This window comes from Rhinichthys klamathensis, unplaced genomic scaffold, assembly GCF_029890125.1.
Source record: "Rhinichthys klamathensis goyatoka isolate OS25496 unplaced genomic scaffold, OSU_Roscu_1.1 h1tg000341l_1, whole genome shotgun sequence".
Classification (NCBI taxonomy): domain Eukaryota; kingdom Metazoa; phylum Chordata; class Actinopteri; order Cypriniformes; family Leuciscidae; genus Rhinichthys; species Rhinichthys klamathensis.
In genome coordinates, this window is record NW_026606855.1 from 1,348,071 (window position 1) to 1,371,152 (window position 23,082).

Consider the following 23,082-nt stretch of genomic DNA (forward strand, 5'->3'; position numbering starts at 1 on the left):
TCTTAATGTTAAAAACTGTACCTTTAAATATAATATTAAAAGTGGTTATAGTTATCCATTTTATTTTGTAAAGGACACCGCCCATATAGAGTCATTATCCAATCCAAACATGTAAAAGAAAGCGCGTTTTCTTATTGGCTAAAAAGTGCTAAAGTGCAAGCCCAATTTATTTATTTTTTCCTGCGGTTTATAGAGACTAGCAGAAAAAAAGGCGTGCGATTTCTTACCCATTTACGCGTAAAACACATAAAAAAGCAATGCATACAGCCCCTTGAAATCAATATGAAGAGATCAAACAGCTTGTTTATGTTCAGAAAACACGGCAGACATTTTGTCCCCTTCGTCCATTACATACAACTTTCATCATCAGCATCCCCTTTTTACCAGAAACGATTGGTTAAAAAGCCTACACGTTTTACACCTTTAAACAGAAAAAATATATGCATTAGTATAATCAACGTATCTAACCAATCGCGACTGAATTCATGCTAACCTGTATTTTAATATCACATAAAAGTTGTCTTATCATTATTACCTTTTATATGATTTTAAAACCAATCACAGCAGACCCGCTTATCGATTAGTGGTGTTGTGCTTTAGCACGATTCCCTCCCCGCGTTTTTCCACACCACATTCCTTCATGGACCAGCAAACTTACTTCCTGCTTCACGTTGAATGACGGCGACCTCAACTAATCAGACGCGCCCAATGAGCCAGCGGGTAATGTGATTGGCTGAGCGTGGCGAGGAGGGCGGGGCAAGTTGTCTCGGTGCTCGTGTGTGTTGTTCGAGGGAAAACGCTTGCTGGAGCGATTCGAGGCCTTGCATCTACTTTCTATGAACGAAAAAGGAATAAACACGTTTTGTTTCGTAGTTTTCCTCATGCAGCTGGCAGAAATCGTTGGATAAAAACAAACGGAGTTCGAGGAGTGGTTAAATGGTTTGCATTATTGAAATCACATTTACTGCTTGTGTGACTGTACAAAGGCTGTTGGTTTTGTAAATGTAACGTTAGACGGTTGTTTCTGGGCAGGCCGCAGTTATTTGACCAGTTCTTCTGTGCATGCTTTATTGTGTGAGGCAGGAGTTAAATGTGATAGATTTAGATGGTGATTTGAGTGTTTGGCGAATGAAAGTGTTAGCAGTTGAGTCTCTGCTTTTGCATTGATCTCAAGGGCCTGGGCAGCATGGGATGGCCTCGCGTGTGTTTCTGTGAATTTCATCGGTTCAAGGACAGACTGTAAAAAAAAAACCCTCATGAGCTCACCTGTCTGGGTCATTATTTAGCCCAGGAGGGGGGAAATGTGCATTGTGCATTATCATTTTATATAGCAAAAGTCTGTAAAGGTTCAATAAATGCATCATGCATGCTAAAGGAAAGGGTATCATTTTGGTTTGGTAACGTTACATAATTTGCTGTTAATATTACTTGGCAAAAACAGTTAAGTGTATGACTAAACCTTTAATATGACTAGGTGGAAAAAGCACACGGAATGGCACATGCTATAGTTTTGTATGTTTTCAACAAGTAGTAATACTTCTCACAAATTTTAGGTTATTCTTCTCGCAATAACATACTACTTTACTATTTTTGCAGTATGTGGTATGCATACTGTGCACAGTATGCAAATACATTTGCCAGAATGCAGTAATACAACATAACACTGCGTGGAATCCCACAATGCAATGCACTTGAATCCCATACAAATGCATTGCAAATATATTGTCATCCCACAGTCAAGCCATTTTCAGTTGAAATTGAACTAAAAATGCAATCTAACATTAATTTCCACAAAAAAAATAATGTCGCTGGATGCGACATAACGGGAATGAATCACACTACTGTTTGACACGTTCGTATTGTTGCATATTTCCCATTGTCACTATTTAAAAAAAGTTTAAATCCCATAGATCCCACTAAACAGTGTTAATATTCCTTTTTGAACAGTTTTTTCCAATGAGTTTGTAAACCGGTGATATCACAATTTTGCGTTGGATCTATGGCTAGTTTGTACTGACATCCATGTTTTTGTTTGTTTTCTAGGTGTTGAACAATCACACATGATTCTCCTGAAATGGGAAGAATGTAGAGACGAGACGTGAATACAATCAGCTAGTTTTCTTTTTTTTTCTTTTTTTTATTTCGAGACGATGGCGTACCCAAATTATAGCTCACTAAACCGAGCTCAGCTCACCTTTGAATATCTGCACACAAACTCGTAAGTATCAATTTGAGTTACTGTTAAAAATTTTCATGCATGCAGCAAAACAAAAGATGACATGAAACCTTGTTTTCCACCGGACTGCTAAAAGCTTGTGCGCCCTGACTCAATCAGCCAATCAGAGTGGAACTTGTGATTTTTAAAAGTGGTGATTTTGTGTGCCGACATGCATTGCATGCTCCGTGAACAGTCAGTAGGATCCTGCTTCTACTTTCCGCAAAGCAGTTCGCAATGACACAACATACCCAGAAGTCATTTATTGTTTTAATGAAAGTTACTGCAGCATTGATGAGCAAAGTAATGCGCCCATTATTAATGGGATTGCAAACGATGTATGTTTTTGTGAATTGGAGGCCAAAGAACAATTTTGAATGGGGATGTTGCTCTGTTTAGACTTGTATAACAATGTTCTATTAATGTATGAATTATTTTTATATTTTGTCAAATACTTGGGTATTTATCGCCATAAAGGACAAAAGTAACAGTGGCCATTTCTTTTGTTGTTGATCGATTGTATTATTGCCAACAGGACAACCCACGAGTTTCTTTTTGGAGCTTTGGCGGAACTCGTGGACAACTCGAGGTACAAACACAATTTTGTTTTTAAAAATAAATATTTCTTCTGACACTAAGGCGCTGTTTTCACCTGGTATTAAAATGTGTTTTGGTGGATCGGATCACAAGTGGACGACGGTAAATACAGTTGTTAATGTTTTGAGCTTGCCCACTTTCGACACTTCCAGAGGTAGTTGAACATGCATTAGACCGGATTGCTTTTGTAGTGTAAACGCTCATGTGATCGAATGTGTTCAAACAGCCACAAAAGACCGTCTACTGATCTAATGAGTAACATTATGAGAAGAGCTCGAGCCAGACGGGATTTAAACTTTGTTAACTGGAGACCCAAGTTTGGTTTTAAGATGAAAAACATACCAAGCACAATGTTCTCTCTCCATTTTTTCCGTTTTCCGTTGTCTCCGGTCGCGTTCAGATGTAAATTGCACAAGCTTATTTCATCCATTAGATCGAAAGATCTGAAAAATCCCATACATTTACTCGCCCTCGAAGAAATCAGGACAGAAGTGGTTGAAAGTGGACAAAAGAGACAGATTAAACACCAGGTGTAAACGGGAATGTGTCTCCCTCGTCTACTTGTGATCCGATCGACCAAAACACATCTCAATACCAGCTGTAAACAGGGCTTCTATCATCAAAAAGATTTGCACTGTTGAAGTGAACATCCACTCCATTTCTTTTCTACAGAGATGCCAATGCCACACGGATAGACATCTACACAGGTTAGATACAATGGTTTTAACGAAGTTTTCGATCACGTGATTTGCTAAAATCCGTGTTATAACAAAATAGATTGTTAATATTCATTTGTTACCACCAATCAGAGAAGAGACCCGATCTGAGAGGCGGGTTTATGCTGTGTTTTCTTGACGATGGCACTGGAATGGACCCCAGTGAGTAAAGCAAAGAAAACCAAACCCTTCATACCACAAAATACATGCATTTTCACTCAAGATCTCATACACAACAATGATGACAACAACTGTTTTGAATAGGTGAAGCCACTCACGTCATCCAGTTCGGCAAATCGAGCAAACGTTTCCCAGAGTCTACTCACATCGGCCAGTATGGAAACGGATTAAAGTCGTAAGTATCGTTACAATTTCCTTGGAAACCGATGAACTGCCATTATCTCGTTATTTACGTTGTTGTTGTTTTTTAATACATAAACGTCCTGGTCTCTTTTAGGGGTTCCATGCGTATAGGGAAGGACTTCATTCTTTTCACCAAAAAAGACGACAAATTAACGTGCTTGTTTTTGTCGCGAACGTTTCATGAAGAAGAGGGTCTGGATGAGGTAAGCCGTTCATACACACATGCTCATTCTAAGTGAAGTGCAGATCTCTAAGTGCTTTTGGCCTGTTCTCGTAGGTGATTGTCCCATTACCCAGTTGGGACGTGAAGACCCAGCAGCCTCTGACTCAAGACACTGAGAAGTACGCTACTGAGACTGAACTCATCTTTAAGTATTCTCCTTTTAAGAACGAAGAGCAGCTATTTCGGCAGTTCAAGAAGATCGAAGGACCCAGCGGTTGGTTTTTACAGCACTTTGTCTAAAATTAAATCATTGAGGTTAATCAGTTTGTGTCTGGTGAGGCCGTTAAATCTGAGTGTTGTGTGTTCGTAGGGACACTGGTTGTAGTTTATAATTTGAAGTTGATGGATAACCGAGAGCCGGAGCTGGATGTGGAGACGGACCACCAGGACATTATGATGGCCGGGACGCCCGTAGAGGGAGTGTGAGTCCAGTCGCTAATTTTTATAACCAGGGTTGTCTAATTCTGTCCAATTTCTGCAGATCTTAGCATCAACTCTTACGTAGGGCTGTGCGGTTAATCGTAATTGATTTTCGATTTTGGCTTCGAATGATTATGAAGACACGATAATTGAGGTTAAACGATCATTGTGGCACTGCTGCATGCCGTCCAGCACACCTTTCCTCCATAAAAGACTAAGGGTGTCACGATTTCGATCTTAAATCAAGAGCGCGCAATCGCGCATGCGAGACAGAAAAAACTGTGCTCCAAACCGTATAGCGCGTGCACGGGAGAGAGCATAGACTGTAAAAAAAGATGGACGACGCCCCTACGCTCTTTTCCATTGGAGAGAACTGAAGCGTCCCGGTATGGCGCTGACATATTGGAATTTGAGTCTGCGCAGTAGCGTTTTCGGGACCAGTCATGCGCAGTCGTGAGCAGGAAGTAAAGCCGCGAAATCAAGGCCCCGCCCCCACTCTGGCTGAATCAATCGTAAGCACACGCCCCTGCACTTTTCTTAAGTGACCTTGTCTGCTCCGTTCCTCTCCAATGATGTCTGCTGATTGCAGTACCTCGTTAAAATAAGGTAAATACAACTACTAACCACATAGTCAACATTATGAAAAAAAGTCTGTTGGTGCTTCAGTGACTACTTCACACAGAGAACCTGTCAATCACAGCTGTCAATCATGATGTCACAGCACCGTTTTTATAGCATCAAATAACTAACTAAAAACTAACTTATTTTAAAAACAAACACTTGAAATTACATCAACGTGATAGAAACTACAGTAAATGACAGAAACTATCTTTAGAAAAAAGATATGTGAAGTGTAATTTAATTGTTTAGTTGGTCTCGCGTCCCGTTGAATAACACGGGGAGGCGGGGTTTATGACCTATACTAGGACCGGTCACCGGGGGGCGATCGAGACGTTTTGGCTTCACTTTTGAGGGCTTGTGCGGCACGCTTGGGAGAGAGCGAGAGATCTTGCGTATGTGCCTCATGAAGCGCATGTAAGACAGAGAGCATCCTGATTGGCCGGTTTCGGCTTTAAAAAAATAAATGTAAAAATCGAGAATCGAATCGTACCGTGACCTTAGAATCGAAAATTGAATCGAATCGAGGATTTGGAGAATTGTGACACCCCGATAAAAGACCAAACTTAAAGTCCCCCTGTAGTTAAAATCAAGTTTTTAATGTTGTTTATATGTCTTCATTAGGGATCCAACGGTACACGGTGAAATCCCGGACCGTTCGGTCAGCCCTGCACAGGACAATCTACCCTCGTGTCCCGCGGGACTTCGGTTTTGCCATTGAGTTCGCGCTGATCCTTTTAGTTTTTGCTTTAAGCCTTGTTTATACACAGAGCATGTTTTTAGCGATAATCCAAAAGCCTATGGCTAAATCCTGTACCGTGATGCTAACTTCCGATTGGCATACAAAGTGACGTCATACCTGCACTACTCTGTCTCTCTTGAGCTGGCATACAGTGTGAGTTTGTAACATGTTAATGTAATGTTGGACGTGTTTTGATGGTGCTGAATGTAAATTTGTTGTCATAAACAGAAAGCCAGAGAGGAGGTCCTTCCGTGCGTATGCGGCTGTCCTGTACATCGACCCCAGGATGAGGATCTTCATTCAGAGTCACAAAGTTCGAACCAAGCGATTGTCCTGTTGCTTGTATAACCCTAGGTAAACATGAAAAAATACCAGCTTCACACATATACACTGCCTCAGAGTTTCAAATCAAACCTCTTAATGTTGTGAAAAAATACTAGTTTTATAGTGGAGCATTCTTGTAACTACAATCCCAAATGCAGAACAGCCTGTTCTTTTGACTTCTAGGATGTACAAATACACATCGACGCGCTTTAAAACCCGTGCGGAGCAGGAGGTCAAGAAAGCAGATCACCTCTCGAAGCTCGGTGAGTTTAACCCCAGCTCACACAAACAGCTCAAACTGGACTAGTGTTGCACGTGGTTGTTAAGGGAAGTTGACTTCGGGCTTTGTGTGTCATGATGGCATTTCCTCTATCTGGCCATTTCTGTTGTTAATCTCCACAAATACTGAACCACAAGTGTTGACAGATGTAGCTGCTTGCTTTAAAAGCACACAGGAAACGGTCATGTTTGTAAAGGTATCATCTCGCCCCTTCCTTTGATAAAGATTCGAACCTAGGAGGAAATATAAATGGGTTTTAGACTAGATTCTTAGTGAAGTGAGTGAATTAGACATTGTGCTGTACAATCAAATCACTTATATTTCTGTCCTAGTTCTTCTTTTGTCTTTTCTTGTATAATGATGTGTTTGTGGGTGTATGTGTGGGTGTGTATCTATATATATATATATATATATATATATATATATATATATATATATATATATATATATATGAAATGTTCACTTAGGGTGTACTCACTTTGGTTCTTAGCTATTTTGACAATAATGAATAATGAGTTATTTTCAGAGGACCGTAAATATATACTGCTATACAAGCAGCACATTGACTACTCCAGAATATATTCAAGTTTCATTTCTATAGTTCTATATATATATATATACACAATAGGTGTGTAACAGTACACAATCATGACGGTTCGGTACGTAACTCGGTATTGAAGTCACGGTTTGGTACAGCAGGAGGGAGAAAACAAAATACAAAATACAAAATTTCTTCTTTTTCAATTAAACTGTTTTGTGTTTAAATAAATTCTATTATAATTAAAAATATATATATCTTAGCTAATGCTGTAAACTATATGGGGAGGCCTTAATTACACATTACTATAATATTAAAGGTTACAATTTAACAACAGAGCCCAAATTATAAAATTCAGTTGCTATTTATTTTTTAGATATAACAATCAACGCTCAAATAAAAGAAAACATGTACTGTAAATTGCACATAAAGCAGGTTTTGCGTTAACTTCTAATTCTAAATATAAAGCTAGTTTTCTACTCCAATTCATTTTTGAAATGTAATAATTTACACAGTGGCTGTCATAAGTTGTTTTCATGACAAATTTAAACAACATTAAATAATCTAGACATTACTAACAGGTTATGTAAATATAATGAATAGGCTACTATAGTTGAAACACTGGTTTAGAGATGTAAACATACCGATCAATCATCTCTTTTTCTGCGCTTTTCACTGGTAGCAAACCAAACTGATTTTGATTAATATGTGTGAGGGAGATAGAGAGAGCAAAGAAAGCGCTTAGTTTGAAGACAGAGAGAGAGAGTGCGTGTGTGGAAGGAGGGTTCTTTGCTCGTCCTCTCTCTGTTAACATGCGCAGCTGTCATCAACATCACTCATAAATCACAATAACTGATCAAATAAGGCTTTGGCGGGACAAATTCGCCAAAATTAAATTAAATGTAGGAAAAACACTGTATAAATAAATGTCACTTGACTTGTGCATATGTTTGGCTTCCTCTCTAGCTGAGGAGAAGGCACGGGAATCCGAGAGTAAAGCTCGTGCCCTGGAGTTAAAGCTTGGTGATGACTTATCCAAAGAAGCCAGAGTAAGACACACACACACACACACACAATTCAGACCCAGAACAGAACTCTGGACTATTTATCAATTTATATCTATTTATTAAAGAAATTTGAATTTAGAAGCTCATAAATTGCACTTATGAGTTTGTCGGATATGCAGGTTTTTAATAAATTTGTTTCATATTCTCATCATGTGATTTCAGGCCGCACTGAGAAAGGCACAGGATTCAGCTGTGGCGTTACGTGCCGAAGCTACTAGAAAACAAGCCATCCATGCATCCAAACAAAAGTAACACACACCCATCCACTCCTACAAATACACTATGACCTCTTAAAGATGTTTTATAGTTATCACATTTGACTAATATAGCCACATATCCTTGAAAACACACTATTGTCTAGATTTATTTGTATAACGGTCACAAAACACAGTTTCAAATCAGCATTTTGTCGTTTCAGAGCTTTGAAAGAACCCAAGGAGCTGAACTTTATATTTGGCGTGAACATCGAGAGACGAGACCAGGATGGTATGTTCGTCTATAACTGCAGCCGTCTTATTAAGATGTATGAGAAGACGGGACCACAGCTGGAGGGAGGAATGTGAGTGACGATCACACACAGATACTGCATTAGACAAGCTGATGCGTAACAATTAGGGAAAAATGGGATTTTTTGGGGACGATACCAATTTTAACGAACGATTATTGGCCGATTTGTCTCTTGCTCTCTTGTTTGAACTTTAGTCATTAAGATAGATAGTGTTTTGAGCATGTTTTAAATCAGCAAAGTAAAAAAAAAACATGCATTAAGTTATACTAGTTTATTGCTGCATCATCAAATAATTTCTAAACATGGATTGGATATATATTTAACATTCAGCAAGCTAACATAAATACAACAGAACAACGATACATACTTCACTTAATTTATTTATAAAGCACTTTACAACTGCACCTGCAGACCAAAGTGCTGTACATATGAAATAAACCGTGCTTTTATGTAGGTTTAACAGTATTTTTAGGTACAGAAATAAAGTAAACAAATGTAAAAATAAAACTGCATATTCTTCACTGTATAAATTAAATGCATATATTATTATTACATTGAGACGTAGCTAAATTCTACTGTACAATTACTTTAACTAAAACTGAACTTCAGGATTCATGACTGGATTCGTCTGCGTTTTCCACATTGTGGAAATCATAGGGCCCTATAGATATTAATCCTTATGAAAGTAACTAAAGTTATTTAGTCTTTTTATTTTATTTGTATTAACATTAAAACGCAGAAAGCATGATATATATGCTATAGATTATGTGCCGATGGTTGTAAATTGATCAGAAATCGGCTGATACATCGATGCATCTCTAGTAACCATAGAATTAACAGTGTGTGTGTGTGTGTGTGTCAGGGCCTGTGGAGGTGTTGTAGGAGTGGTGGATGTTCCCTATCTAGTGCTCGAGCCAACACACAACAAGCAGGACTTTGCAGACGCTAAAGAATACAGACACTTACTGAGAGCCATGGGAGAATATCTCGCCCAGTACTGGAAGGACATCGGTATAGGTCAGTCTATGTGTTTGTCTTCTTTTTGTTGAGAACATGCGCAGGCATATATCATTTTTTATAATGTTTGTAATAAATGTAACATGAATTAAATGTTTCCCTCAACAGCTCAGAAGGGTATAGTGAAATTCTGGGATGAATTTGGCTATTTGTCGGCCAACTGGAACGCCGTCCCATCAAATGAAATTCGGTTTCGCCGACGGAGAGCCATGGAGATACCGGTCACCATCCAGTGTGGTACGAACATAAACTCACTCTCAGCACTTCACAAACTTGCTTTAACATGCCAGATACACATTTATATCCTAAAAACATATTTTGCTTACTAATTTGATCCTAACTGCTAAGCCAAAGTATTAAGCTTTTGTTTGATGTGAATGTTGCTTCTAATTGTGGCACTTGATACTATGTGTATAGCAGTGGCGTAGGTTTGATTTTGAAATTGGTGGGGACGGGGACATCAATGTATAAATATATTTTAAGTTTTGATCGAAATTATTGCTAGGGATATATCAGTGTCACTGGATATTGGTAGGGACACGTCCCTAGCGTCCCTACTAAATTCTACGCCCCTGCTGTATAGAGACCAGAGTCATGTGGGTAGGTTATTATGACTTGGGCAGGTAAAAAAAAAAAAAAACCTAAAATACCCTAGAAGTCACTTAGCAATGCCCTAAGACACAACCAGAACACCCTAAAACATGCATCCTCAAATAGCGGACCGCTGGCTAGGTTTCAACCGGACCGCCAGACATGATGACACAGTTGCTCCATTTGACCTTTTCTACAGTTTATAGTAATCAGCTTATTACTCAGTTTATCAGTTATGGTAATTATAAATCAATTTATGGTCATCTTTTTGCTGCTATATCCTCTAATATTTACATCTAGAGCCAAATGCGCTTCATTCGAGCCCTTTGTGTTCCATGTGTAACGCAAAGTTGTTGCCCAGAGACAAAAGCAAATGTGGTGTCGGAGGAAAACATCCACGAGAGACGAAAGAAGGCGTATTTTCCCCGGGGTTTAATAAAATAAATTAATAAAAATGTCACGCTCATCTGCATACATGGGGATTGAGTGAGAAAAAGCAGACAAATAAACATTCAACTCTGGTCACAAATAGAAATGGAAATAAAGTAGAGCGGTTATCTCTTCTCCCCACCCTTTCACATCTATTACAGACACACTCTCTACACACACATGCGCAGTTCTCACTGTACCTCAAATTACCGTAAATGCTCTAAGTGACCATTACACGTGCGCATTGTTTCTCTCTCCAGCTAAAGACATAAAGCACCACTTTAAGAGCTGCAGGTGATGTGGTTATTTTAACAGCAGCAAAAACAGTGAACAGCAAAATAGATTGATACTTTCGCTAAACACTGCCGAAAACAAGAATATAGCAAATACAATTATTTTTATTTTGAAAATTCTCAGACTCTCTGCTTCGGCTCCGAGGGCACAATATCCTCATCTTTGATGACTATTTGAGGATAGGATTTGACTGTAGGATTTTTCTTTTAGTAATTACTACTGATGCCCAGATGAAAATGTATAACTATTAGGGATGCACCGATCCACATTTTTTCACTTCCGATTCGATCCCGATACCTGAATTTGGATATCGGCCGATACCGATTCTATTCCGATACCAGAGCTGTGTTTGCTTTAATATTATTATTGTTGAAATAAACTCCTCTCAACAGGCAAGTATGAAATGTACGTATGTATGCATGTATGTCCCAAAAGGCAACTTTAGGTAAGTATAAGGTCAGAAAAGTAAGTCAGAAAAACAGGAAATCCTGTTCCAGAAAAAAACAAATATGCAACTGTAAGGGTTTCAAATTGATTGTCATGTCAATATTTATTACATTCACAAAATGTCTAATACTTGAGTCTTGAAATATAAGAAAAGTGCAAGTGTAAACATCTTACACACACACTATCAATAAAACAGTGTGCATCTGAACAGCACAAATCAAGTACACTGGCTCTTGTAGCATCAACAAATCAAGGTTTTAAAATGTCAAATATTAGAAATATAAGAAAAGTAAACGTCCTTGCACACTGAGTCTGAAATTTTCGTATAAGTTTTTTCGTATTCGTGATTCGGTGGCTCTGAATTGTCAAAACACCATTCAAACTGCTTGCTACGGATGCGGAAAACACAGAAAATTGTAGGGCTGTCAACTTTAGTCGTTTAGTCGACTAATCGGTCGATGCCGTCTTGGTCGACTGACATTCTTATTGGTCGACCAGTTGCATTTATTTTTTTTACCAATAGAAAGAAATTTTCAATGATTTACTCCTTGATATTTATTCCTTTATAAGCAGTTAAATATTACTGTATTCTAAATATAATTAGCCTATGGTTTATCCCCAACTTTAAATGCTTTAATTTAGGCTATTTTGTAACAGCGCCACAGTTTAGCGCACACACATAGAACACACGGTTCGCACCTGTGGCTGCGCTGCTGCTTCGTGCTCAGTGAGGGATATAGGTAGTTTAGCTGTATTCATTCAGTTAGAACTCTACTTGTTTCGGTTTTTATGTTTTTATACACTATATGTTTGTATCTCGATGCGGCGTGGACGCACTTGGAAAAAAAAGAGCGCGTCGCACCGCGACCGTTGCTTCCATCATTAGCGCACACCGCGCGCCTACATTTGAAATCGAACTTGAGCGCACAAAAGACGTGAGCAGTCCCTTTAACGGCTTTATCATGCTGACTCAATAAATTGTGTTTTCTTGATATGTTTTTGTTTTTATTTGTACACTTGAAGCATTTGAAAATAGCCTAAATAATGTAACAAAACGAAAATAAACCTATATGCGGTCCTACAATAAAACCTATTATTATTAGGATTGTTTTTTAGGCTCTTTGGGTTTTTGTGTGTGTTTGTTTTAAAACGCCTAGATAGGCTGGACAAAAGTTAGCCTATAGCTTTGAAAGTAAAGAAGAATATACAGCCTGTATAAACGAGAGCTTTTGTTAGGATTTTTCATTGTGGCAGATAGCAGTTATATTTTTTGTAGCGTGTGGTGTGGTCAGGTGCGCGATTGTGACTGTCACTATAGACCTAGGACAGAGCTCCTCACTTTTTGCAGTTAAAAAAAAATCACTTAATTTTCAAAGAATTGTATTATTATTATAGTTTTATGTATTTTTGATGTTTTTTCGTTGTTGTTTTATAAATGCTCTATGACAATTGTTAAAAAATGTTCAATCAAAACATCGCGTCTTTTTTTTTTTTTTTTTTTTTTTTTTTTTTTTTAGTCGACTAATCTTTGCGCAGGACAAGACTTTGGTCGACTAAGGATTTCTTTGGTTGACTACAGCCCTAGAAAATTGAACACGATTCGATTTTTTTTATGACGGACGAAAGTTTCGGAGGCAGTGTGCAAGCGTGATTGACATAACGTGAGGTCGTATTTATTTTTTAGCGTGCCAAAATTTTGGACTCCGTGTGCAAGGGCCTTAACACACACACACACACACACTATCAATAAAACGGCTCCCGTTGTCTTTCTGCTCCCTGGCTAAAAATCCTTGTGCTCTTTAACCTGGTGTTTTTTTTAAATGTTTGACTGCGTTCGTTGTGTGTTGACCGACGCGAGTATTTCCCATATTTCCACACAGCGGACATAGATATAATGCTGCTCAATGCTTTCCTGCTAGCTGGCTGCAAACTGCGGAATGGATTTCCTGAGCGGAGGCGTGCCTCATAACTCTGTGTCTCATTGAGCCGCGCCTCCGTTCAGGAAATCCATTCCACAGTTTGCAGCCAGCTAGCAGATTAGCCGGCGGGAATCACTTTTGGAGTCATTTCAGCAGACAGCGTTAAAGCGCAGACATGGCTCATGGATATCGGATATCTCCGCAGGTTGGATCGGGAAAATCTGATACGTGAATTACGCTGGTACCGATACTGGATCGGATCGGCCCCATCCCTAATAACTATTGCAAAAAAAGCATTGTCTGAACCTCCGCTCGGAAGAAAATATAGAGCCTAGGCCTCTTGGAACTTTAATTGAATACCCCTGTATGAATCTAATTTCTTAAATTGTTTTTATCTTCCTGTAGATAAGTGTTTGAAATGGCGGACGTTGCCGTTTCAGATGGATGCTGTGGACAAGCGGTACCCAGACAGCTGGGTGTGTCTCATGAACCCGGACGGAACCCAGGACAGGTTGGGAAACTGGACGCCAGAAGCAGTCTAACCATATAAGACTGTGTGTGTCTTATTGTTTTGTTTGTTGTTCTGTTCTGTTAGGTGTGATGCGTCTGAGCAGAAGCAGAATTTGCCCGTCGGCGTTTTGAAAAAAGACATCAAGTCGACCGAGGACAAACAGAAAGATCTGTCCGATAAAATCCGTCAGCAGCAAGAGAAACTGGAGTCCCTGCAGGTCTGTCTGTCAGCTCCGCTCTCTCCTGAGCTTTTCTCTGTCTGTTCTGGTTAAATTTATGCCTTATTTCTCCTAATTCAGAAAACCACAACAATAAAATCAGCAACAGATATAAAACGGCTGCCTCTAGATGTCAGTACAAAACCTACAGAAGAGCGCACGCCTCAGGTACAGTATGTGTGTATCTTGATGTTAGTGGATGAATCGCACACAAAAAAGTTATATTTCACCCCAATGTCTTTTTTTTAATCTGCAAAATCTTCACTGCAATTAAGCACATTTTCTGGCCAAATGTAGCTGGACATTTTTCATAGTACTTACTGTTTTTTTTTTTAACATGATATATAAATACTTGATTTCCTCCTTTTAAATAATATATTTGTTATAGTACGCATTATAGTATGATAACTGTTTAGAAGCTTGTTACCGCCACAGAATAAAACATTTTCAAAAGATAATTGCTACTTTTTATCTCACAATTGCGAGTTTACATCTCACAATTCTGACTTCATTCCTCAGTTATAAATTATACAGTTATAATTGTGAGTTATAAAGTCATAATTGTGAGATACAAAACTCACAATTACGAGAAAAAAAGTCAGAATTGCGAGGTGTAAACTCGCAATTGTGAGAGAAAAAGTCGCAATTACCTTTTTTCTTTTTTTTTTTTGTGGCGGAAACAAGCTTCCAGATAACTGGGAATATGCTTAACTCGTAAAATAATGATCCTAAAAATAAAAGAAAGGGTTCATTTGGCCTGGATATGTTTTTGATAGGTTTCAAGCTATTTATTGTTCTCTTTATTTTGTTTAACCCTTATAGCCGACCCGCTCATCCCAGCGCGCAGCACCCCGCCCACGTTCACCACCTCTCCCTGCAGTGGTCAGAAAAGCTGTCAGTCAACCGCAGATAACAAAAACTCCTCCCCCTAAACCAACTCCTCCTTCACGACCCACGCGGACCCCACCAGCACCTCCACCCAAAGCGAAGCCGTCACCTGCAGCCAAGGCAACAAAACCCGCCCCCAAACCTGTAGCCCCGCCCCCAACTCCGCCCACAAAAACGCCGGCTCGCAAAAGTGCCATGCAGAGCCGCACTGCTACAGTAAGTCATCTTACATACATACTCAAACTTTAAATATCTTGTGTTTTCACACTGACTGTGCTTAAAAATATCGTAACTATTTTATGCTAGCCATCGTCCGCCAAGACTGCTGGCAAACAAACTCCACCCAGCAAGAAAGGAAACATAAAGAAGGGTAAAGTCCAAGAAGAAGAGGAGGATGACGAGGAAGAAGAAAGTGAAGAGGAAGAGGAAGAAGAAGAGGATGAAGACGACAGTGCGTCAGAAGAGGATGAACCTCAACCCAAAAAATCTAAGATGGCGGCGTCTGTTCAGGCTCGAGGGAAAACTGCAGTGGAAAAAAAACCAGTAGCAGCGGCAGCGGCGGCAGCACCAGTCAAACTGACCACCACTGAGGTACAGGATCACATTCACACCTCTTAAAGGGATAGTTCACCCAAAAATGAAAACTCTGTCAGTAATTACTCTCCCCCATGTTGTTCAACCCCGTAAGACTTTCGTTCATCTTCAGAACACAAATTAAGATATTTTTGATTAAATCTGAGAGCTGGATCACTCCACCATAGGCTTTCTAAGGGATTGAAACTTGCCGGCCCAGAAAAGTTATGAAAGACATCGTTAAAATAGTCCGAGTGACTACAGTGGCTCAACCGACGAGAGTTTATCAAGCGACGAGAATACTTTTTGTGCGCAAAAAACAAACAAAAATGACGACTTTATTCAACTATTCATTTCCTTCTCTGTGGGCCTCGAGTGAGTTCACGTAGTGTAACAGCGCAGCGCTTCTCACACACATGACCAGCGTCGGCCAATAGTGAGCCTGCGTGTGACGTACAACACAGAAGCGCTGCGCTGTTACACTACGAGAAATCTCGGGGCCCACAGAGAAGGAAATGAATAGTTGAATAAAGTCGTTATTTTTGTTTGTTTTTTGCCCACAAAAAGTATTCTCGTCGCTTGATAAACTCTCGTCGGTTGAGCCACTGTAGTCACTCGGACTATTTTAAACGATGTCTTTAATAACTTTTCTGGGCCGGTCAGTTTCGATCCCTTATGAAGCCTATGGAGGAGTGATCCACTTCTCAGATTTAATCAAAAATATATTAATTTGTGTTATGAAGATGAACGGAAGTCTTACGGGGTTGGAACAACATGAGGGAGAGTAATTACTGACAGAATTTAAATTTTGGGGTGAACAGACCCTCTGATTCACACTCAATACAGTTTTAATTCATCTGAATTTCTCTCTTAGGTTATCACGAATAGCACTAATGAAGATCTGAAGAAAGATGCGACAAAAAACAATGCACAGAAAGGTAATATATGTATATCATTTCGGATAGTAAAGATGGATTTGTGGATTTGTGTGGTAGAGATCTAATCAATGGTGTGTGTTGTAGATAAAGGCATGCAGGTTGAGGCGAAGGTGAACGGCGAGTGGTTCACGGGTCGTGTAACCGCGGTAGAGACGGGAAAGGACAATGTACGCTGGAAAGTCAAGTTCGACTACGTTCCCATGAACACTCCAAGAGATCGCTGGTACGTGCACAATCATACACTAATCAATATTTACCACATCTATGACATACTACACAAAGGGCCAGATTTACTAAACAGGGCAAATTAATGTAAGAAATCAATCCCAAAATGCTTTTTCGAGTGTTAAATAATGGCGCAAATGTCAGTTAATATACTACAGCAAACCATGTTGCGTGACTTATTTAAATAGTCTCCTCCTATAAATTCTGTGTCTGAAAGGGAAACTCCTAGGGGTTGCACAGACTATTCGACTTTAATGGTCTGCCATGACGTTTTTAAACTTGGCATCGACTAGTTTTAAACCGGTTATTGTACACGCATGTTAATCGCTGTCCTAAACTAATGCGCTGCTGCATCGTAACGCACACACATGCAGACAGTAGCGCGCTCATCACGTGAAGATTGCACACAGAATCATTCAGTAGCGCAGAAATATATACTAAACTCTGTTCTGTGATTTATCAATGAAAAAGAAAAGTTCTAGCATATATTTCTTGGTAACTAAAACCCACAGCTTCACTATTAGTAGAGACGCTGCAAATTAATTCACACACAATCGCTCTATCTCTCACTAATGCATTCATATAAATGTCATCTTTACTGTGCTACTTAATCTGTATCTGATTTAGAACAAGCCGAAGAGAAATATAACGACCAAAGACAAAAGAACTGATAAAAATAAGCTGTTATGTGGGAGTGCTGTGTCATATTGCCATAGCTGTGCACAAGGCAACCCGCCTTCAAGTTTAGGCTTATTTGTTCATCAATGACATCATCAGCGACTAGTCGACTTGACTTTAATCACATAAATGTCTGCTTAAAAAAATCGTTCAACCCCTTGAAACTCCTACAAATTAGTGTTGTCAAAAATATCGATATTTCAATTCTAAAATATCTGAAACGATTCCGATGGCAAAGTGACACACCCGCCTCCTCTCACTCACTCGTCTCATTCGCTCAGGTTGAGTAGTTTTGTTACAGGGCCTGAATTTTGGTGTGGGGTTGTGGGTATTGCACATCATTTTACTCATTCCTGCGCTTTTCGCGCACACACCACTGATCTATATAAGTGCCGTGCACATAGTCGCCTTTCATAAACGGCTTGTGAGTACCAAATTTAGTTATTTTTCGTGGTTTAACAGTCCTTAAACAGTCAAAAACACACAACGTTGTCAAAATATCTGTCTTCTGTAGTATTTCTTACCCGAATACAATTGTTAGACCCGCCTCTGACTTAAAGCCATGTTTCATTTGACTCTATTCTATTGTATTTATTTCTGCTATCGTTTGCAATTTTTAAAAAATTTGTTCTTATTTTATTACTGACTGTTTAAATTTACTGTGCAAATTTAGATTAAAGTTTCAAATAAAGCCTCCATGTGTCATGTGAATAAAAACGTCAAATTATTTAGATAAAATATTATTTTTAGATATAAAAAGAAGAATTTTTTTGCGGAAAAAGGTTTAGCGCATCAAAATGTTTACCGATATAGCTGATGGAAATGCCAATTATCAATGTTTTTTTGCCATTTTTACCCCCAAACCCCCGTTAATTTCCGACCCTGCTTTTGTTTCATCGCAACTTTAAAATTCGAATTGCTTTTGTACATCAAATGTTTGATCAATTGTGTGTTTGTTTGTTTTCAGGGTGTTTAAGGGCAGCGATGATGTCCGTCTTATGCGTCCAGCCTCTCCAGAGTCACGAAGTCCAGACACCAATCAGGGTCCAGCACGGTCTGTGACTCCGCCCACCGCTGCTGAGCCGGACACGACTCAGAGCGGGCCGAGCAGAGAGACCACAGAAGGCCTCGTGACCATGATGAGGTGTGTTTGTGGTGTGTTTCTGTTAATGATCTGTGTTTTTGGTGCGTTTCATCCCTAAATCCATGGTTTGTTTTGCACAGGACGTTTATACGGTATTTTTTCCCGCCGGATTTCCGAATCCCTAAAGATTCTGTGAACACTATGAGTGCTGAGGACCTTGTGGCCTTTCCCATCGTGAGTACAGACCAGCGTTGAGATATTTATAACAAGGCTAGATGTTTTGAGTGCTTAAACTAGTGTCTTGTGCATTGCAGAAAGAGTATTTCCAGCAGTATGAGGCCGGACTCCAGAGTCTGTGTAACTCCTACCAGACGCGGGCCGAGTCTCGGGCACGAGCCGTCGAGGAGAAGAGCAGCGGGGCAGAAGCCAAACTACGCGAATCTGAAGAGAAACTCCGCAAACTCAGAACCAACATCGTCGCTCTTCTGCAGAAAGTTCAGGAGGTCTGAAACACACACACACACACACTCCCTTACTTTATTGCGTTGACATACAGGTGAAACTCGAAAAATTAGAATATCGTGCAAAAGTTCATTTATTTCAGAAATTCAACTTAAAAGGTGAAACTAATATATTATATAGACTCAATACATGCAAAGTGAGATATTTCAAGCCTTTATTTGTTATAATTTTGATGATTATGGATTACAGTTTATGAAAAAAATTCAAAGTTAGAATTTTGTGAAAAGGTTTTCATAAGCTGTAAGCCATAATCATCAAAATTATAACAAATAAAGGCTTGAAATATCTCACTTTGCATGTCATGAGTCTATATAATATATTAGTTTCACCTTTTAAGTTGAATTACTGAAATAAATTAACTTTAGCACGATATTCTAATTTTTCGAGTTTCACCTGTACATAATAATATTCCTATATAAATCCAGTTTGCAATTTTTTTTTTTTTTTTGTGGACCGTTGTCAAGGAAATGAGAATATTGAGCAGTTTAGAATTATCAATGGGAAAAGAATGTTTGTAAATTCCTGTTCATGTGTGTGTTTTGTTCCGCAGGATATTGAGATCAGCAGTGATGATGAGCTGGACGCCTACATTGAAGATTTGGTCACAAAGGGAGAGTGAAACCCTGCATCTCCTCTGTTTTACCTTCATTTTCACTCTCTACATTTGTGTTTCATGCATACTAAGAGTTCTAGCGGAAGACTGGAGATGATTGCTGGTCGGCCACATATCCATCCCTATATACTGTGACAGAACTCTAATGCAGCAAAAGCTTCATTGCCAACTTCAACGCATTTTTGGGTTCGAAACGCCACTCGGGCCATCAGCGCAGCCTTGGGACAGACTGAACTTGTGGGCTTCAGGTGATGAGAGCCTGCAGTTTCACAACTTTGAGTTAAATCTACATTGAGGTTTTGAGTTCATGTTGGCTGTTTCTTAGGGTCTCAGTATTGTAAAGCTTCATTCTCAACCCAATTTTATGGAAGAGTCCTCAGCTGTTCTCACAGCTCGCATTGACTCCTTTGTAAACAGTTCGAAATGTTGAGTCTGAAAACGGCTTTAACTTGCTGCTTCGTGATCCGTATTGTCTCAAGTTTGAGTTACTTCCTGATTCGGTTTCCATTTATTTGGATGTGATATTCAGTTCGTGTTGTTTTATTTTTAACCTTCCAGTTTCCGTTTTTTGGAATAAACACTGATCTGACGCTGTTAACCTCTTCAGTTACAGTATTTAGTCTTCATCTTTATATCTGAGAATATTTTTTAAAAAGTTTTATTAAAACGGTCCAATAAAGTTTAGGATGCACATTTGGTCTAATGTTTCTGTTTGTTTGGTAAAAAACAACTTTATGGTCTTGACTTGTAACCTCAGTTTAGTTTATTAATTTGATGATACATTCAATAATTAATTAAAATGGGGAAAAAAAAGTATATTAAATATACATTCTTGGCTTTAAAATGTAACGGTTGCATTTCACATAGCTGCTAGTACAGTGTAAATATATTGAACATAAATGTTGAAATTAAACGTGATGACGTCTATTATTTGATATATATATATATATATATATATATATATATATATATATAAGGTATGGAGAATATTTTTTTACTGTAAACAAGGTCAATTATTCACCGAAATTGTACCGTTCTGAATTGAAAAATGAATATAGTTCCCTGGAGTTTGTGTAGGGGTGTAGTTTCAGGAAGATTTAGTTCAGTGAAAAATTTAATTGACAACCTATTAAATTCCTAACCATATTTTTTCTCAATAATGCAAAATGGCACGCTTTTCTCCAGCAGCTGAAATACGCAAGGGCTAACAAGGAATGCTGTAAATGTATGAGGTAACCTTACTTCACAACTTAGGGTATCAATAACCTATGAAATGTGAAAAATAGTAAGAGTAAGAATATAACTTTAAGGGACATGTTACCCACAGCTAAGTTTGGAGGGGGAGATCCTTGCAAGACATTAAGACATAAGCATCATACTTAAGACAATATTGTGAAAGATCATGAAGCCAAACCGATATTATTTTAATATTAGCTGCTCTGCTGTAATGGCTTGGATCATTTCAGTGTTCATGTGTCTCTGGAGCTCCGTGTGATGCTGAGAATGCTCTCTCCTCCCTTCTTGGGTTTCACATGGCCAGAGTCCACCCTGTTTCAAAAGATGATTCAATTATTAATAACACTGACAAAGGAAATGTTTAATGGATAAGTTAATGTGTTATGTGCCTTCCTTCAGCTGTGTAAGGGCCCGGGGTTAAAAAGTCTGAGACCATATTGAAAAACTTTTCCCCCCTCATTTCAACCTGAAAATAAAGATTTAGGATTTTGGGGGGAAACTTGATTTGAAAAAAAAAAAAAAATCCTAAAAGTATTTTCATTAGTAGTCTCAGATTTTTGGACCCCACGGCCAACACAGAACGTTCCCATTATTTTATGTTTTTAAAAGTTCTGTAAATGTTAGGACCAACGTTCTTAAAATAATGTTATGGAACGTTCTTAGAACATCGTTCTTGGAACGTCCTTGCACTCAAGCCTTTTTTTTCTTTTTCTTTTTTAAGATTTACGAATTTCAAATAGTAGGCTATAGTAAAATGCCATCGAATTGAATAATCCCAAGGCTATACATATTTTGAATTAATAATTTTAAATGAGTAAAAAAAAAATACGTTTAATGAAATAAATTGTGTAAATCTTAATGGAACAACGGATGGACCATTTAGTTTGTTATTCGTATTGATAAATTTAAACATTTTCTTTTTTTATTACTATTATTTATTAATACGAATCAAACTGAAATGGTCCATTCCCTTGTTCAATTAAGATGTATACGAAATGTTTTTTTAAGCTCTAGTTTTTTTCTCTTTTACAAGTATTAATCCATAATATGAATAATAGGATTCTTTTTTTCTTTTTTTGAGTGTGTTGTTAGTACATTAACTTCTGATCTGTTTTTCATATCAAGAATTTTAGATAGTAAAATAGTAGCCCTAGGCTACAGAGCCTTACAGTTGGCATTGCTATATTACAATATTTTTTACAGCTGTGTGTGCGTGGATTTGAACATTTTACATTCAGTAACAAAAAAAAAAAAAAAAAAAAAACCTTGTCGTTCTCCTCTTGAATATTTTACTCCACACCGAGTTCCAGACGGCCGCGCGCAAAGACGGACTACCCCAGATATACAGCGCGGGCGTGCTGAGCGCGTTCAATCGCGCCATGATCGCGAAAAGATTCGTGGCTTCATTTCTGAACCTCAGCCCGGTCTTAGTCACATATTTTACCGAGATGTTCACAAAAGACGGAGCCCACAAGATGAGAAAACAAATGACCACATAAACGATGATGCGCAGCGATTCTTTCTTGCTCTCCTTGTCGCTGCTGGGCATCTCTCGGCTGAGCTGATGCCTCGCGATCATGTACAATTTCACGGTCATTAACACTTTGATGGCCACGATCACCTGTAGGACAATGACCCCAAACGCGTTCATTTGCGCGGCAAAAGCAACAGGCACGACACTTTGAACAGTAAGAATTGAATATGTATAAATCCAACAGAGCGCGCAAACGCCAATCACAACCCCGCGCGTGATGTAACGCTTGTAGAAGAAGGGGTGACACACAGCCAGGTATCTGTCAAACTGAGCAAACACAAATGTCAACACGTTCACCCCTAGAAATGACGGTAAAATGTAAAAAGTGCCGTTTCGGGACGGGTAACCCTCCTGGACGTCAAACAGGCCGAGGTAGAAGACAGAGCCGCCGGTTAACGTGTCACTGATGCTGGTGTTTAACATGAAGATGAAGCGGTTCTGGGAGCGAAGGGCTCTGGTGCTCATGATGCCGATGACCACTGACCCTGCCAGCAGAGACGAACATGTGGCGAACAGGATATGAAAAATAAATATCAAATAATCTTCAGGACGCGAAAAGTCAACCGAGAGTGGAACGGTTAGGTTAAAGGTGAGCATTGTAATGAGGCTTTAGTAGATGGAAGACACTGGTGCTGGTTAAAGGGTTTAAGTAGACGAGGCTCAAACCCATGAGACTGAAATTCGACTAAGATGAATGATTCAGATAATGTCACATGGGAATGGTCTGCACTAGAGATTTTTATTTGCTTGGTGTC

The 23,082-nt window shown here is 38.9% G+C and overlaps 2 protein-coding genes across 2 annotated transcripts; one reads left to right on the forward strand and one right to left on the reverse strand.

The window, feature by feature from the left end:
• The first annotated feature begins 783 nt into the window (after positions 1–783).
• morc2 (MORC family CW-type zinc finger 2) lies at positions 784–19,810 on the forward strand. The gene is made up of 27 exons (XM_056272652.1): positions 784–939; positions 2,044–2,218; positions 2,751–2,804; positions 3,485–3,519; positions 3,622–3,690; positions 3,793–3,883; positions 3,986–4,094; positions 4,169–4,328; positions 4,425–4,536; positions 6,123–6,248; positions 6,402–6,481; positions 8,003–8,085; positions 8,266–8,351; positions 8,522–8,662; positions 9,474–9,628; positions 9,737–9,865; positions 13,714–13,819; positions 13,904–14,036; positions 14,118–14,204; positions 14,859–15,140; positions 15,231–15,515; positions 16,372–16,435; positions 16,520–16,658; positions 18,306–18,482; positions 18,563–18,656; positions 18,737–18,925; positions 19,495–19,810. Exons 2-27 carry the CDS (start codon positions 2,151–2,153, stop codon positions 19,561–19,563), a joined length of 3,123 nt encoding a protein of 1,040 aa, XP_056128627.1. The 5' UTR covers positions 784–939; positions 2,044–2,150; the 3' UTR covers positions 19,564–19,810.
• Positions 19,811–21,026: 1,216 nt separating this feature from the next.
• Positions 21,027–22,937, reverse strand: LOC130106473 (C5a anaphylatoxin chemotactic receptor 1-like). The gene is made up of 2 exons (XM_056272603.1): positions 22,059–22,937; positions 21,027–21,105 (listed from the first exon to the last, which is right to left on the reverse strand). The coding sequence occupies exons 1-2, from the start codon at positions 22,922–22,924 to the stop codon at positions 21,027–21,029; spliced, it is 945 nt and encodes a 314-aa protein (XP_056128578.1). The 5' UTR covers positions 22,925–22,937.
• Positions 22,938–23,082: the final 145 nt, after the last annotated feature.